This window comes from Bufo gargarizans, chromosome 4 (assembly GCF_014858855.1).
Source record: "Bufo gargarizans isolate SCDJY-AF-19 chromosome 4, ASM1485885v1, whole genome shotgun sequence".
In the NCBI taxonomy this organism is placed as follows: Eukaryota; Metazoa; Chordata; class Amphibia; order Anura; family Bufonidae; genus Bufo; species Bufo gargarizans.
In genome coordinates this window covers 222313194-222329938 of record NC_058083.1, presented here as the reverse complement: position 1 = coordinate 222329938, position 16745 = coordinate 222313194, and the positions used below count along the sequence as shown (strand labels likewise).

Below are 16745 nucleotides of genomic sequence, written 5' to 3'. Positions count from 1 at the left end.
TTATATGCGAGAGACTGCAGGTGTGCTAACACTGTAAAAGATTGTATTTGAAGGCCTGCTGGTGAGATAACCCTGTAGAAAATTATATGTGAGGTCCTGCTGGTGAGCTGACCCTGTAAAACATTATATGCAAGGGCCTGCTGGTGAGATGACCCTGTAAAAGGTTTTAGGTGCGGGTCTGCTGGTGAGCTGACCCCGTAAAAAATTGTTGCTGAGGGCCAGCCGGTGAGCTGACCCTCTAAAAGGTTGTAGGTGAGGACCTCTAAAACATTATATGCGAGGGCCTTTAGGTGATCTGACCCTGTTAAAGATTGCAGGCGAAGGACTGCTGGTTAGCTGACCCTCTAAAAAATTATAAGTGAGGGCCTGCTGGTGAGCTGATCCTGTAAAAGATTTTAGGTGAGGGCCTGCTGGTGAGCTGACCCTCTAAAAAAATTATATGCGAGGGTCTGCTGGTGAGCTGACTCTGTAAAAGATTGTAGGTGAGGGCCTGCTGGTGAGCTGACCCTCTAAAAAAATTATATGCGACGGTCTGCAGCTGAGCTGGCTTTGTAAAACATTATATGCGAAGGGCATATACATGAGGGCATTACATGCAACGAATAAGCATGTTGATATGATGGAAGAGGAGAAGGAGGATGAGAAAAGGGAGATTAAACCATATACCCTTGTTTGTGGTGGAAGGGGTGCATGGGAATACAATGTATTTAGTACAAAATAAACAACACATTTAAAGTGCCTTTATGTTCATCAGCTTTCCTCTGGTGGAGTCGAAAAGTCATTGTCAATCCAGGCCTTGTTTATTTTTATAAGAGTCAACCTGTCAGCATTTTCAGTTTTCAGGCGGATACGCTTATCTGTTATAATGCCACCAGCAGCACTAAATACCCGCTCAGACAAAACGCTGACGGCAGGGCTGCCAGCACCTCCAAGGCATAGAGAGCCAGTTCATGCCACATGTCCAGCTTGGATACCCAGTAGTTGTAAGGCACTGAGGGATCATTGATGATGACCATGTTGCAGCTGGTATTCCACTACTGCCCTCTGCTGCTCACAAAGCCTGGCCAACGTGTGAAACGTCAAGTTCCAGCGTGTGCTCACGTCGCAAAACAGTTGGTGTGCTGCCAATTTTAAGCGCTGCTGCAGCATTGAGAGGCCGGCTGAAGCTGTTGAAGACTTCCAGAAATGTGCACACACGCGACACACCACCAGTAGCTCAGGCAAATTGGGATAGGTTTTGATAAACCGCTGAACCACTAAGTTTAAGACGTGGGCTAGGCATGGTATATGTGTGAGCTTTCCAAGCTCCAAAGCCACCACCAAGTTAAGGCCCTTATCAGAGACAACCATGCCTTGTTCTAGGTTGAGTTTTTACGGGACACATGTTGGTGTAAGGTGGGCATGGCACACCTTTAAAAATAGTGGCGGCTGGGTACTGCATAACGTGGGATGGCCGCGGACCTCAGGCTGCAGAAGGAGTGTGTCCACAAGCCTAAATAGCAACAATTCCATGGCCAGTAATTTGGATGCACATTTAGTGCTATGGCCTGTGGGTGGGTGGCTGGGTATTTGTGCTTGCATTCAAATGCCTGGGGTAGGGACATTTGTATGCTGCGCTAGGACATGGAAGTGGATGTGGTTGCTGATAATGCTTGCGAAGGCCCAGGTGCAGGGCGGGAGGCATCGGGGCCTGCGCCTTCGACAGGGGAATGGCCAGCACGTAACACAGGGGAAGAGGAGGCGACACAGACACAGATTGTGGACCCGCGTGTTTTGCCCACCTATTACGGTGCTTTGATGCCATGTGGCAGATCATGCTGGTGGTGGTGAGGTTGCTAGTGTTCACGCACCTGCTCATTTTTGTATGGCACAGGTTGCAAATTACAATTCTTTTGTCGTCTGCACTTTCCTCAAAAAAGCGCCATACTGATGAACACCTTTGGCAAGGGAGATTTCCGCAAGGGGGTGCTTCGGCGAACAGTTTCTGGCCTGTTTGTTGTGGCCCGCCTTCTCCATTTTGCCACTCCACTGCCTCTTCCAGCCTTTTGTGGTGCAGCAGAACCCTCCCCCTCTGTACTGCTGTCCTTGCTCAGCTTTTTCCACCTTCCGAGGTTGGGTCAGTGACTTCATTGTCCACTACCTCCTCTTCTACTTACTAACTCTGCTCATCCTCCTGACTAGTTGACCTATTCACTACCTCGGTGATTGACAACTGTGTCTCATCCTCTTCATCAACCTCTTGAGACAGTAATTGCCATTTGAGTTATTGGCAACTGTGTCTCATCATCATCATCCACCTCGTGAAACACTAATTGCCGTTAAGCATCATTATCCTCTTGTGAATTTGGATGCTCAAGAGTTTAGGAATCAGGGCACAGAATCTGTCTCTCTTCAAGCGTGCTTGGTGAGAGGGCCAAATCAAGGAATAGCGCTGAAAAGAGCTCCTTGGAATATTCAAATGTGGGATCACTTGTTTTCCCAGACTCTCCATGGTGAGAGGAAGGAGGATCAGGGAGAGGATTGGGTTGAGCAGACTCTTGACTACTGAGACTGGATTTGGCGGAAGACAGGGTGGTGCTTAACCTACTGGAAGCAATATCTGCTGCAATCCAACCGATCACCTGGTCGCACTGGTCTGACTATAAGAGTGGTGTCCTGCACCGCCCTGCAAACTGGGACATGAAGTTAGGTATGGTGGATGATAGTTTTTCTTGTGCTCTGGCAGCAGGCACAGTTTCACCACGCCCAGTGTCACGGCCTCTGCATGCACCATCAGCATCACGGCCACTTCCCTGTCCTTTACTGCTCACCTTCTTCATATGAAATGTTATATATGATAGAAAGTCTGTCACATGTACAGTTGCATAGGATTTGGAAGTGTATGCGCAAATAAATTTAGAAAGGTATTTGTAATATGGAAATGTCACACAGGAGATATCCCACAGATAATGTCAATGCTGTCACCAGCGGCTAATGAAAAATCACAGGGAATGTCATAGGGATTTGGGATGAGGAAATGTTATACAGGAGAGGTACCACCGGTAATGTCACTGCCTGCAGCGTCTACGCAAAAAAGTAAACTGTATATCACAGATAAATTTTTTAACTGTACAAGTTACACTTGAGATGTGCCCCTCGCAATATCACTGTCTGCAGCAGACACTGTCTACGGCAGAGGCGCACAACGTTTTCTGGTTGGGGGCCACATTGTCAGACTGAACCAATGATAAGGGCCAAAAATAACATTTAAAGGGGTATTAACAATTTAAATACTGTAATTTTTGGCATCTCACATACAGCATATACTATAAATATCTGTTTACATTTCTGGTACTCCCATCTAAATGGGAGAATACATGAAAAATATATGTGAGCAGCCACAATACATAGACATACATGTCTGTCACCAGATGGTTGAGGGCTGCACAGAATGGTTTTGTGGGCCGCAGGTTGTGCACCCCTGGTCTACAGGAAAAGTGCACTGTATGTCACAGATACATTTTTTAAGAACACACGTTACACAGGAGATGTGGCGCTGGTAATGTCACTCTCCACAGCAGACACCGTCTATGAAAAAAGTACACTGGATGTCACAGATACATTTTTTAACCGCACACGTTACACTGGAAATGTGGCCCTGGTAATGTCACGGTCGCAAGCGGACATCGTCTATTGAAAAAGTACACTGTATGTCACAGATAAAAAAACATTTGCGCACACATTATATTGCAGATGTGGGGCTGGTAATTTCTTTGTTCGCAGCAGACATCGTCTACCGAAAAAGGTACACTGGATGTCACAAATAAAAAATTTCTGTTCTCATGTGCCACTGATTATGTCACTGTCAGAAGTGGACACTGTCTATTGAAAAAGTACACTGTATGTCCCAGATATTTCTTTGATGCACACACTTTACACAGGAGAAGTGGAGCAGCTAATGTCACTGTCCGCAGCGGACACCGTCTACAGAAAAAGTACACTGGATGTCAGATATTTTTTAGATGCGCACACTTTACACTGGAGATGTGGCGCAGCTAATGTCGCTGTCTACAGCGGACTAAGTATTGTATGCTATTTAGCGCAGAATGCACTAAATATAGATATTGCTGCCACACACAATAGTCTTTAAAAGGACTTTTGGGTATGTAAAATTTTTGCAATTTAGCGCAGGTTGCGCTAAAAATATAGATTTCTGCTGCCACACACAATAGTCTTTAAAAGGACTTCTGGGTCTCTGAAAAGTTGTTGTGGTAAAAATATTCTTAAATCACTCTCTACACTGTCTGTCCCTTCCTCAGCACAGCTCTCCCTGACTAAGAATGAGCCTAACACGCGTCATTGGGTGCTATATAGCCAATCACTGTAATGCCAGCAGCCAACATGGCTATGACATTACAGTGAGGGCAGCACTTACCTGCACGTTTAACACACGGACCAGAGACTCGAGCATTGCGCTAGAGCACATGCAGTATTCAGCCGAATACCGCCATGTGCCGAGCATCGAGATGCTCGAACCGAGCTGGTGTTCGTCCGAGCATGTTCGATCATCAGTAATATATATATATATATATATATATATATATATATACACTGTGTATATATATATATACCCATTTTATTTTAACATTTATTGATCTTTATACATATATTGTTGTTGTTTTCAATTTTTTTCTGGTTTGTGTAGAATATGACTTGGAACCCTGTGATGATCCGGGAGTGCCCGCATTTAGTAGAAGAATAGGCTTCCACTTTGGTGTTGGAGACACTCTAACATTTTCCTGTTTCCCTGGATATCGTTTGGAAGGTGCTAGTAGACTCACTTGCTTGGGAGGTGGCCGGAGAGTGTGGAGTACACCTCTTCCAAGGTGTGTGGGTAGGTGGTCACATGCTTTCATTTCATTCATCAAATCCTTACGTTATTAAAGGTATGTTATCAGGAGTGTAACTATAATTCATAGGGTCCCATAGCTAAAATTAAGGTGGGGCCTCACCACCTAGTGTAAAAAATGAAAACAGCAAGTAGCGATAATTAAATGTATGTATAATAGTACCATATATCAGAAAGCCCACAATATATCAAAAATTGTTTTTTTTTTACCATACTGTTATTCCACATAAAAAGGTAAAATGTTCATATACCTGAATGGGTCCCTACAACCTCTGGGCCCCATAGGATGTTATGTGGATGCTATTGCTATAGTTACACCCATATACATAATTAATTTCTTCTTACTCTGAGATTTGAAGTATAGCTTATATTTTTAAGATATACAAAAGTCTGACATACTGAGAGCTTTTAAGAAATGCATATGAGATGTAATGAAATTGCAATGTATAACACATTTTAGCTAACCTCCATAATATATAGTACCGGTTAAAAATATCATTATCACCTGCTCCCATATGGACAGGGTCACATGCTTGCTGCAGACAATGACTGGCTTCAGCAGCAATGTGTGCCCAACGGGCACATCATTGGTGGTAATGTGCTCTTTGGGGACATGCCTTTACTGAGTCCAGTCATTGGCTGCAGTGGTGTATCTGACACCATCCATACAGACTGGGGACCAGAAGGTTTCCAAAAGGAGCCAGGGCACCAGAAAAGAGTTGTAGACAGCAGGTGAGTATGAGTTTTTAACAAGTACCATATACTCCGGGGCTGTCTAAAAATGGCCACAATCCTGAAATAGTCCCATAAATACAGAAGGCATACATGTCAGGAAAAGGTCAGAAAATATGTTATGAAGTACAGACAGATCTATCTTGTGATTCACCTAATTTGAAAGAGCAACTACAGTGTAATACAGAGTTGGATTCGCTAGTTTGCTATTTTATGAGTTAAAGTGCATTTATACAGCCCGAGAATCGGGCAGATTATCGGGAACTACCACTCCTGCGAACGGTCATTCCCAACAATCTGGCCATGTTAATGTGCCGCCGATCACTTGATGAACGTGAGAAACGCTCATTCATCGGGTGATCCTGGTGTTCGTGCAGGCACCACCGATCATGGCTTCTGGGCAACAGATTGTGCTGTCTAAACAGTGATTCTGTATGTGGAGCAATAGCGATCCCTCATCCTCATACAGTGAAGAAGATTGTTGCATGTAAATATAGTGGTCACCTCCACTGACTGAGCAGCCGACTGTCGGGAAGCCATGCTTCCTTCCCAACAATCGGCCACTCAGTCAGTCCATGAAAATACATCTTTAGCTAGATTTTAATTGCCTTTATGTGTCTAGTTGGACTATTTATCATAAATATGATTAGCACTGTATGAAATGCTGTGAAATGCTATCTTTTTGGAATGCTATATTTTTTTTATTATTAGTGTCTTTTGAATTTACTTTTTTACACTCCCATATCAGTGTCTAACTTACCATAGTAAAAATTCTCTCCTTTGCTTGTGTAAGCAATCATGGTACCTGAAACTTTTCTCCTATGCTACAGTATGTATCCAAGTATAACAAAAATGTGTGCATTCTCAAGAGCCCTTATACTAGAATACTACACTTGGTGTCACGTTCTGTAACTAGAAGTATAGTCGACAAATTGTTTTAATGCTTGTTCTGGTACTGTGGTACTAATGATTTGCTCATCCACCTTGCCTCATTTCTAGGAGTTAAATGGGTTTTCCAAAATGTTTTAACTGATGACGTACTATATCATCTGGATAGGTCAACAGTATCTCATCAGTGGGGGCTCAGAACCTAGGACCCCATGCTGATCATTTGTTTGAGAAGGCACCGGCACTCGCAGTAGAACCACGACCTTCTCACAGTTTGCCTAGGTCATGTGTCGTCATATTCATTGGTCACATGGCCTAGTCACAGCTCATCTCCATTGAAGTGAATGGGGCTAAGTTGCGATACCAAGCACAGCCACTATAAAATACAGGGTGGGCCATTTATATGGATACACCTTAATAAAATGGGAATGGTTGGTGATATTAACTTCCTATTTGTGGCACATTAGTATATGTGAGGGGGGAAACTTTTCAAGATGGGTGGTGACCATTGTGGCCATTTTGAAGTCGGACATTTTGAATCCAACTTTAGTTTTTTCAATAGGAAGAGGGTCATGTGACACATTAAACTTATTGGGAATTTCACAAGAAAAATAATGGTGTACTTGGTTTTAACGTAACTTTATTCTTTCATGAGTTATTTACAAGTTTCTGACCACTTATAAAATGTGTTCAATGTGCTGCCCATTGTGTTAGATTGTCAATGCAACCCCCTTCTCCCACTCTTCACACACTGGTGATGTGTTTCCCTCTTTATGCACTGAAGCTGGCATGTTCCCTGAGTTTTTCCAGCAAGATGGTGCACCACCACATTATGGGTGTCAGGTCTAAGCATTCCTAGATGAACGGTTTCCTGGAAAGTGGATTGGTCGTTGTGAGCCAGTTTAATGACCCCCAAGGTATCCCGATCTGACCCCCTTAGACTTTTATCTTTGGGGTCATCTGAAGGCAATTGTCTATGCTGTGAAGATACGAGATGTGCAGCACCTGAAACTACGGATACTGGAAGCCTGTGCTAGCATTTCTCCTGCGCTGTTGCTATCAGTGTGTGAAGAGTGGGAGAAGAGGGTTGCATTGACAATCCAACACAATGGGCAGCACATTGAACACATTTTATAAGTGGTCAGAAACTTGTAAATAACTCATGAAATAATAAAGTTATGTTAAAACCAAGCACACCATTGTTTTTCTTGTGAAATTCCCAATAAGTTTGATGTGTCACATGACCCTCTTCCTATTGAAAAAACTAAAGTTGGATTCAAAATGGCCAACTTCAAAATGGCCGCCATGGTCACCACCCATCTTGAAAAGTTTCCCCCCTCACATATACTAATGTTCCACAAACAGGAAGTTAATATTACCAACCATTCCCATTTTATTAAGGTGTATCCATATAAATGGCCCACCCTGTAGATGGTGCTGTGTTGGTCAGCTGAGAGAAAGCCACAACGCTACTGCGAGCACCAGTGCCTTCTCAAACAGATGATCAGTATGTTGGACTCACCTTTATCAGATACTGACGACCTATCCAGAGTATACGGTAGGTCAGTCTGTTTTCCATAAAGGTTTTTTAAGCAAATTGTGCTAATCTTGCTGTCAAAAACACAAGAAACCCTGTGAACTAGGTAAGTGTGAACAGAGTTTTATTCTTTTTCTTTTTTCACTTCTGTCAGCTGCAGACTGTACATACTCCTCTGTTAAGGATGGAGACAGAGTATAATGCTACTGATATCCTATCTCCAAACTAGAACAGAACAAAATCAGTCATCTATCAACTCTTGCGATGTACTTTTTATGCTGCCAGTTACTGTGTCAATACTAGAGTGCCTGCAGCAAAAAACAAAGCTGACAGTTTTTCACTGTGATCTATCCTGCAGGACAGACACAGAGGGCCCATGATAGATGGGGTGTGAGTGCCATTTTTGTTGCTGTTGGATGAGGCACTGTTAATTCTGCATTGTTAGAACATCTCTAAATAAGACATGCAAGACAATAAAAGATCTGAGCACTGTGTGAAGGAAAACGTACACCAAACTATTGGAATTTAAATGTAAGACACAGCAGTGATTCATCCATTTCCTATGCTGTCTGATAAAAGATAGTTTTAAGTATACCAACATTTTGCAACAAAAATATGTGCAAGCTGGTTCATTATATGGCTCCTCTCGCCAACCCTTTTTCCAAAACACCCTTTAAAACTATAAAGGGAGGTGAAAAAATTATATCAACTGCATAGTAAAGTTGCTGAACGCAATCTGTGCCCCTCATTTAGCCAAAGTTATTCCAGAGTTCTTCTATATTTGGGTTAATAAATCCCCACCATTGAGTGCAGATATGTTACATTATAAGTTAAGTGAACATATATTTTATTATAGACTTAAAATTTTTCCAGAGAAGTGGGCTTGCAAAACAATTATCTGAAATGAGACCTAAAGGCAAGAAGAAGATGCAGCTATTGGTGCTTGCAGTTTATTTTCATGCTGCCTTTATTTCCTTAGGAGAACTTGCTGTAGCAAGTCATAAATCTTACAGGCTGAAGGGGGATGAACATTTAAATCCCCAGAGATTTCCATGTACTGAGCCTTATCCACATTATTAAATAGCTCTTTTTCAAATATATGTTTTTATTTACAATGTATGGGCAGCTCAGCACAGTTCTCCGATGCATTTCAAAGAAGTTAGACTATGATATTTCAATTTTCCAAATGTAATGGGTTAATAAATAACTGAGAGTACACAAAGGTTTTCTTCAAGATTTCAAGGTGTTAAGGGAAATATTAATTATTGAAATTTTGGGGGAAAGCCCATATATACATACACACAGTCAGGTCCATAAATATTGGGACATCAACACAATTCTAACATTTTTGGCTCTATACATCACCACAATGGATTTGAAAAGAAACAAACAAGATGTGCTTTAACTGTAGACTGTCAGCTTTAATTTGAGGGTATTTACATCCAAATCAGGTGAACGGTGTGGGAATTACAACAGTTTGCATATGTGCTACACACTTGTTAAGGAACTAAAAGTAATAGGACAACTGGCTTCTCAGCTGTTCCATGGCCAGGTGTGTGTTATTCCCTTATTATCCCAATTACAATGAACAGATAAAAGGTCCAGAGTTCATTTCAAGTGTGCTATTTGCTTTTGGAATCTGTTGCTGTCAACTCTCAAGATGAGATCCAAAGAGCTGTCATTATCAGTGAAGCAAGCCATCATTAGGCTGAAAAAACAAAACAAACCCATCAGAGAGATAGCAAGGGCGTGGCCAAAACAACAGTTTGGAACATTCTTAAAAAGAAGGAACGCACTGGTGAGCTCAGCAACACCAAAAGACCCAGAAGACCACGAAAAAAAACTGTGGTGGATGACCGAAGAATTCTTTCCCTGGTGAAGAAAACACTCTTCACAACAGTTGGCCAGATCAAGAACACTCTCCAAGAGGTAGGTGTATGTGTGTAAACAATCAAGAGAAGACTTCACCAGAGTGAATACAGAGGGTTCACCACAAGATGTAAACCATTGGTGAGCCTCAAAAATAGGAAGGCCAGATTAGAGTTTGCCAAGCGACATCTAAAAAAATCCTTCACAGTTCTGGAACAACATACTATGGACAGATGAGACCAAGATCAACTTGTACCAGAGTGATGGGAAGAGAAGAGTATGGAGAAGGAAAGGACCTGCTCATGATCCTAAGCATACCACCTCATCAGTGAAGCATGGTGGTGGTAGTGTCTTGGCGTGGGCATGTATGGCTGCTAATGGAACTGGTTCTCTTGTGTTTATTGATGATGTGACTGCTGACAAAAGCAGCAGGATTAATTTTGAAGTGTTTCGGGCAATATTATCTGCTCATATTCAGCCAAATGCTTCAGAACTCATTGGACGGCGCTTCACAGTGCAAATGGGCAATGACCCAAATCATACTGCAAAAGCAACCAAAGAGTTTTTTAAGGAAAAGAAGTGGAATGTTATGCAATGGCCAAGTCAATCACCTGAGCTGAATCCGATTGGGCATGCATTTCACTTGCTGAAGACAAAACTGAAGGGAAAATGCTCCAAGAACAAGCAGGAACTGAAGACAGTTGCAGTAGAGGCCTGACAGAGCATCACCAGGGATAAAACCCAGCATCTGGTGATGTCTATGCGTTCCAGACTTCAGGCTGTAATTGACTGCAAAGGATTTGCAACCAAGTATTAAACAGTGAAAGTTTGATTTATGATTATTATTATGTCCCATTACTTTTGGTCCCTTAACAAGTGGGAGGCACATATGCAAACTGTTGTAATTCCTACACCGTTCACCTGATTAGGATGTAAATACCCTGAAATTAAAGCTGACAAATGCATTGTGGTGGTGTATAGAGCCAAAAATGTTAGAATTATGTTGATGTCCCAATATTTATGGATCTGACTGTATGTGAACCAAAGAATCAAGGAAGTATCGGAGTGTTATGTTACCAAACTGTTGTAAGATGATTACTACAGTACATCTTAATTGTTTTTATCATTATGTTAAAATTCTGTTTGCTTAGTCATGTCGACTTAGCTGATAGTTAGTGATTGGCTCCGCCCACATGACTCCTATGCCCAAAAAGAGCAAAGGTTTAAATGAATAAATTGCTATTTAAAAAAAAAATATTTTCCAATAAAACTATATATTAATCTGATCAGCTCCTCCTGCTCTATAACATGCTGCCTACAGCTTGCACTGCATTTTGTGGTGACAGGTCATCTTTAAATATCTATCCATTATTATACACTTTACTGACATTAACTATGTAAAATAATTATAAAGTCAAATGTTTCTATGAGCGTTGCTGTTAGAAAACAGAGAAACAATAAGTGTGCTTTATAGATTTTCCCTTTCCTTCTCAGGATTACAGGGATCCTCAGCAGTTGGAGTCATGATGATCAGAAAAGGATGCCATGAGATGGGTTATCTTATTACTATAATAATGTAAAATGGGGGCATTTATTGGTATATGACACCATGAACTTAGGCTTATGACTTAAGTGATAATTCCCAAATCCAAGCATGGTCATTTATGCCATATTGCATGTCCTTGCTGTGGCTAGGCTTTGCTATTTTGTGAGAAATTGGGCTCATTGAAATAGCCTCCTGCAGTCAAGTCAAACCCTGAGGGAAGTCATTTGTAACAATGCCTCAGATTGATCTTGATCAGTAAAACTACTTTTCCTAAATTTAATATTTTGGTTAAGTTCAGATGTGACATATTTCTTGCAAATTTTGGTATGGAAAAAACATGGCAGATTTTATGGCATAAAAAAGATTTTCAAACCATTTGCCATATTTTTGTATTTTACCCTTTGCATTGCCACAACAAATGTGCAGCAAAATCTATATGTAATTTATGGTAAACACAGCCATTTTTTTTTTTACATGACAATGAGTGTTAGGCCAAGGTTAAACTAAGGGTGCTCATATACTTAACTGTGTCAATTAAAATGGATGATTTTGGCAGGACCAGCTGATTTCCCCTTGTGTATGGCATTACACTAACTCTAAGATACTGTCTGAGGACAGAAGGATTGCACATGCTCAATTTAAACATGGCCAATCTATGAACAAATTTTAATGGCATTACTTACTTTAAAATAAGCCTACAACCTGTACAAGGTGGAACAAGCAAAAATGGTGATAAAACATTATAATGAACCCTCTGATTCCTTCTGACTGGTTTGGCCTTATTTTAAAGTAAGTAGGACCATTAAAATGAAAATTTTAATTTTGGCAGGTGTCTTTGACCCTTGCAAATTTCTGCGGAACAAAAGACATGAGACTGTGTTGAATCCAGAAAGTTTGGAGGAACAGATGGAGAAGAAGTGATGTATTGCTGGTAAAGTTTGCCAAAAAATTGTTCCAGTGGAGGGATACTCAAGAAGGATGACCACCTACACAAAGTACTAGGAATGTACACTACCTGTGATACATACTGTATAGACCAGTGATGGCTAACCTTGGCACTCCAGCTGTGGTAAAACTACAACTCCCACGATGCCCCGCTTGCTTGGCTGCTCTCAGAACTCTATATAAATAAATGGAGCATGCTGGGAGTCGTAGTTTCACCACAGCTGGAGTGCCAAAGTTAGCCATCACTGGTATAGACTAAAGAGACTTTTTCACAGCCAACCTACCTACATCAACAGACATAACAGTGGTAAAATATATATATATTAAGCTCTGCAATTCTGTTACACACAGAGCTCGGGGCTATTGATTTTACTTTTTCTCTCTGGACTATAGGGACTGGGTCTCCTTTAGATGCTCATAGTAGATTTTGACACTAACAGTCAGAAGGAATAGCTGATGGCTAAGGCCAAATTCACACAGTTATTTGGTCAGTTATTTCCATTAGTCATTGTGATCTAAAACCAAGTGCGGGTCAAAGTTTTGGTTCAAACACAAAACAGGTGAATATCTTTCCATTATATCTTATCTCTGAGTAGCTTTCACTACTGATTTTGGCTCAGATTAACTGTTAGAAATTTAATTGACCATAACTTGTGTGAACTAAGTTGAGTATTCATCTGTGTGGATAAGTCGGGAGGAATAGCTACTGAAGGTATATATATATATATATATAGAAAAAGAAAGTCCAGCGGGAGCACCAACCTGAAGAGTGGGTGCAAAATCCAAGGGGGATGAAGGCAGTCCCCAATAGTATAATAGAAGAAATAGGACTGCACTCCGGATATTCATGAAAAAATCAAGTGGTTTTATTCACCCATATTTGGCAAATCTTGCGACGTTTCAGCTCTTGCGAGCCTTTCTCAAGCATAGAATAAGTGAAAGTGAACACATATAAAGCGTTACAAAAAGTGTTACACCCATCAGGGTGTGGTTACAATCAACTTAATTACAGACATGTGTTACAATTTAAAGTGCATCTTTGACATAGTAACTAGTGAAATACGTTTTTTCATATCAGGATATAATTCTTTAACATACAGAATAAAAATATATCCAAAACCAGTGTTCCAGTTAGAATCATAAAGTGATATAAACATACTGAATAGGGATCCCAGGAATAGACTCAGCAAGCCATGGAGCCCACATATACCATCGTGTATCCTTAGCGTCCCGGTCTCATCAATGCGCATGTCCAGAGTGACGACATCATGTGAGTCGCCGTGTAAGGTTGGTGCGCATGCGTTCTATGCAGTAACATCTCGCCGCACCATCTTGGTTAATGGAACATAGCCCCAAGCCCCATATTTTAAGAGCTATAACTATAAGACAAAATTCATAAAGAGTGTTGCAGACCGCAGCAGGGATCTCCTGCAGGATCCAGCATCGGGACCGGGGTCCCCACCTCTCGGGAAGGACACCGGACCGTGGGGTCGTATACGTCAGGGGGGAACATCTCCATGAACCCCACCGACGTGTCTAGCCCTCTTGCTGGAAATAAAGCAGTCTGGGAGGGGTAATCTCGCAAGATCCTATCAAGAAACATGGCGATTTTACTAAACACAGAGTCCGTGCCAGAAACAATGGGGCGGCCGGGGGGGTCCACAAGAGTTTTGTGGACTTTGGGCAATATATATAGAACCGGGGTAATGGGAGAAGACACCGTTAGATATTCCCTTAGCCCTTCATCAATAATGCCCCCGGCCACAGCATCGGACAAAATATTTTTGATAGTACTCATAATCTGAAATTTAGGGTCATGCTGTAACAAACCATACACATCTGTGTCACGGAGCTGGCGTTCAATTTCTTTAACATAATTACATGTATCGAGAACAACCACCCCACCCCCCTTATCGGCGGGTTTAATGGTTAATTGGGGGTTGCTTCTAAGTTGGGATCAGCATACAACGTACATTGTCTAAATCGGGACATGGTTGTTATCCATGTCTCAATTGTGTTAACTGTCGCTATATATGCAAATCTAGGTCTTTCATACATCCTACTACACATAAAGAATATCCCATTAGGTTTCACCTAAATTGTTCATCTTCTTATGTGATTTACGTGTTAGCATGTCCATGTAATTTAATATACATCGGTGAAACGTCTACTGAATTAAAATTAAGATTGAATAATCATAGGAATTCAATAAGAAAAAAACGTGCCGACTTACCAGTCTCCAGGCATTTTTCGTCCCTTGGGCATTCCGAGCGGGACTTGAGATGCTGGATACTTGATCATGTTGAGCTCCCAAGGAGAGGTGGAGACCGCTTGGCAATTCTCAAGAAAAGAGAACTGAGGTGGATTTACGATCTAGATACTCTGCACCCCAGAGGATTAAATGTTGAGTTTAGATAGGTGTCTGTTGATCTGTCGCTTGTCCGTCCTTTCCACGTATGTATGTGGTGCACCTTTTCCACATATATAACAGGTGCATCAGAATTGTGAAAGTAGAATATGCAATTGTACAAATGACAGATTTGGAAACTAAAATATATATATCTTCTTCTTGCCTTTTAGAATTTTTAACTCTCACAGTGCTGGGTACGGACCCCTGGACTTTGACTCAATGGAAGCGGTCCAGCCACAGTGTCCTATGGTGTATGCGCTATTCCAGATATTTTATTAAGCTCCAGTATGGTTTTGCTCTTTGTAAAGGTGAGGGATTACCCCTCCCAGACTGCTTTATTTCCAGCAAGAGGGCTAGACACGTCGGTGGGGTTCATGGAGATGTTCCCCCCTGACGTATACGACCCCACGGTCCGGTGTCCTTCCCGAGAGGTGGGGACCCCGGTCCCGATGCTGGATCCTGCAGGAGATCCCTGCTGCGGTCTGCAACACTCTTTATGAATTTTGTCTTATAGTTATAGCTCTTAAAATATATTGGGAGGATATCTACTCCGTTTAGTTACCATCTACATGATGGACGCAGAGCTGTCACTTGGGGCTATGTTCCATTAACCAAGATGGTGCGGCGAGATGTTACTGCATAGAACGCATGCGCACCAACCTTACACGGCGACTCACATGATGTCGTCACTCTGGACATGCGCATTGATGAGACCGGGACGCTAAGGATACACGATGGTATATGTGGGCTCCATGGCTTGCTGAGTCTATTCCTGGGATCCCTATTCAGTATGTTTATATCACTTTATGATTCTAACTGGAACACTGGTTTTGGATATATTTTTATTCTGTATGTTAAAGAATTATATCCTGATATGAAAAAACGTATTTCACTAGTTACTATGTCAAAGATGCACTTTAAATTGTAACACATGTCTGTAATTAAGTTGATTGTAACCACACCCTGATGGGTGTAACACTTTTTGTAACGCTTTATATGTGTTCACTTTCACTTATTCTATGCTTGAGAAAGGCTCGCAAGAGCTGAAACGTCGCAAGATTTGCCAAATATGGGTGAATAAAACCACTTGATTTTTTCATGAATATCCGGAGTGCAGTCCTATTTCTTCTATTATATATATATATATATATATATATATATATATATATATATATATATATATGTACATTATACCTATATATATATACTATATATATATATATATATATATATTTTTATTTTTTTTTTTTTTTTTTTTTTTGAGAGAAAGAGAGAGAGTGAGAGAGCAAACTATGCAACCAGTGCAAGTATGGATGATCTTTCTGTCTTTACGCATCAATATTTTGAGGTCAGGAAGTCTCTTCATACTATAATATGAGTCATGCACCTTTTGATAAAATGCTGTTAAAATCTTGATTAGAAAAGATGCAAATTAAGCACAGTAAAGTGATTGGGAAGTGAAGCAAGAATCAATATGTACTTCCTTTCAAAATACTGTATAACCCATATAACACCTTAATTAGTGCAGTGACTTGCTAAAGAGCAATCCTTATTTGATATAAATCTATTAGCACAAAGGCTAGATGACCTGTGTTGTGTTCCTTTTAACCAGTTTAATTAATTTAGTGCTTGTAACAATAGTGATATCAGCCAAAATATGTGCTTGGACTTAAACAGAGATCCGAGGCAGATTATGCCACTCTTTGTATGCTAATAATTTCTGCTGAAGAAAAGGTAATGTCATTGCTCCCATCCCAATCACTGTCCTTTTACAAGAAACAATGATCTAAAAAAACAAACACACATTCATCTATGTTACTTATGCAACAACAGATATGTAATGTGTGAGCCTACTGATGTGCTGTATTCCTATATCTGAATTACTATTCTAATGTATACATGTAGAAGGATCAAATAGGACATCGAAGCC

General features: G+C 41.0%; 1 protein-coding gene across 1 annotated transcript in view; it reads left to right on the top strand.

Moving 5' to 3' along the window:
• CSMD1 (CUB and Sushi multiple domains 1) overlaps nt 1-16745 on the top strand; it is a 2061198-nt gene that overhangs the window by 1357974 nt on the left and 686479 nt on the right. Inside the window, exon 21 of the mRNA XM_044291097.1 lies at nt 4685-4873. Coding sequence (XP_044147032.1) covers nt 4685-4873 — 189 coding nt within the window. The remainder of the gene's footprint in view (nt 1-4684; nt 4874-16745) is intronic.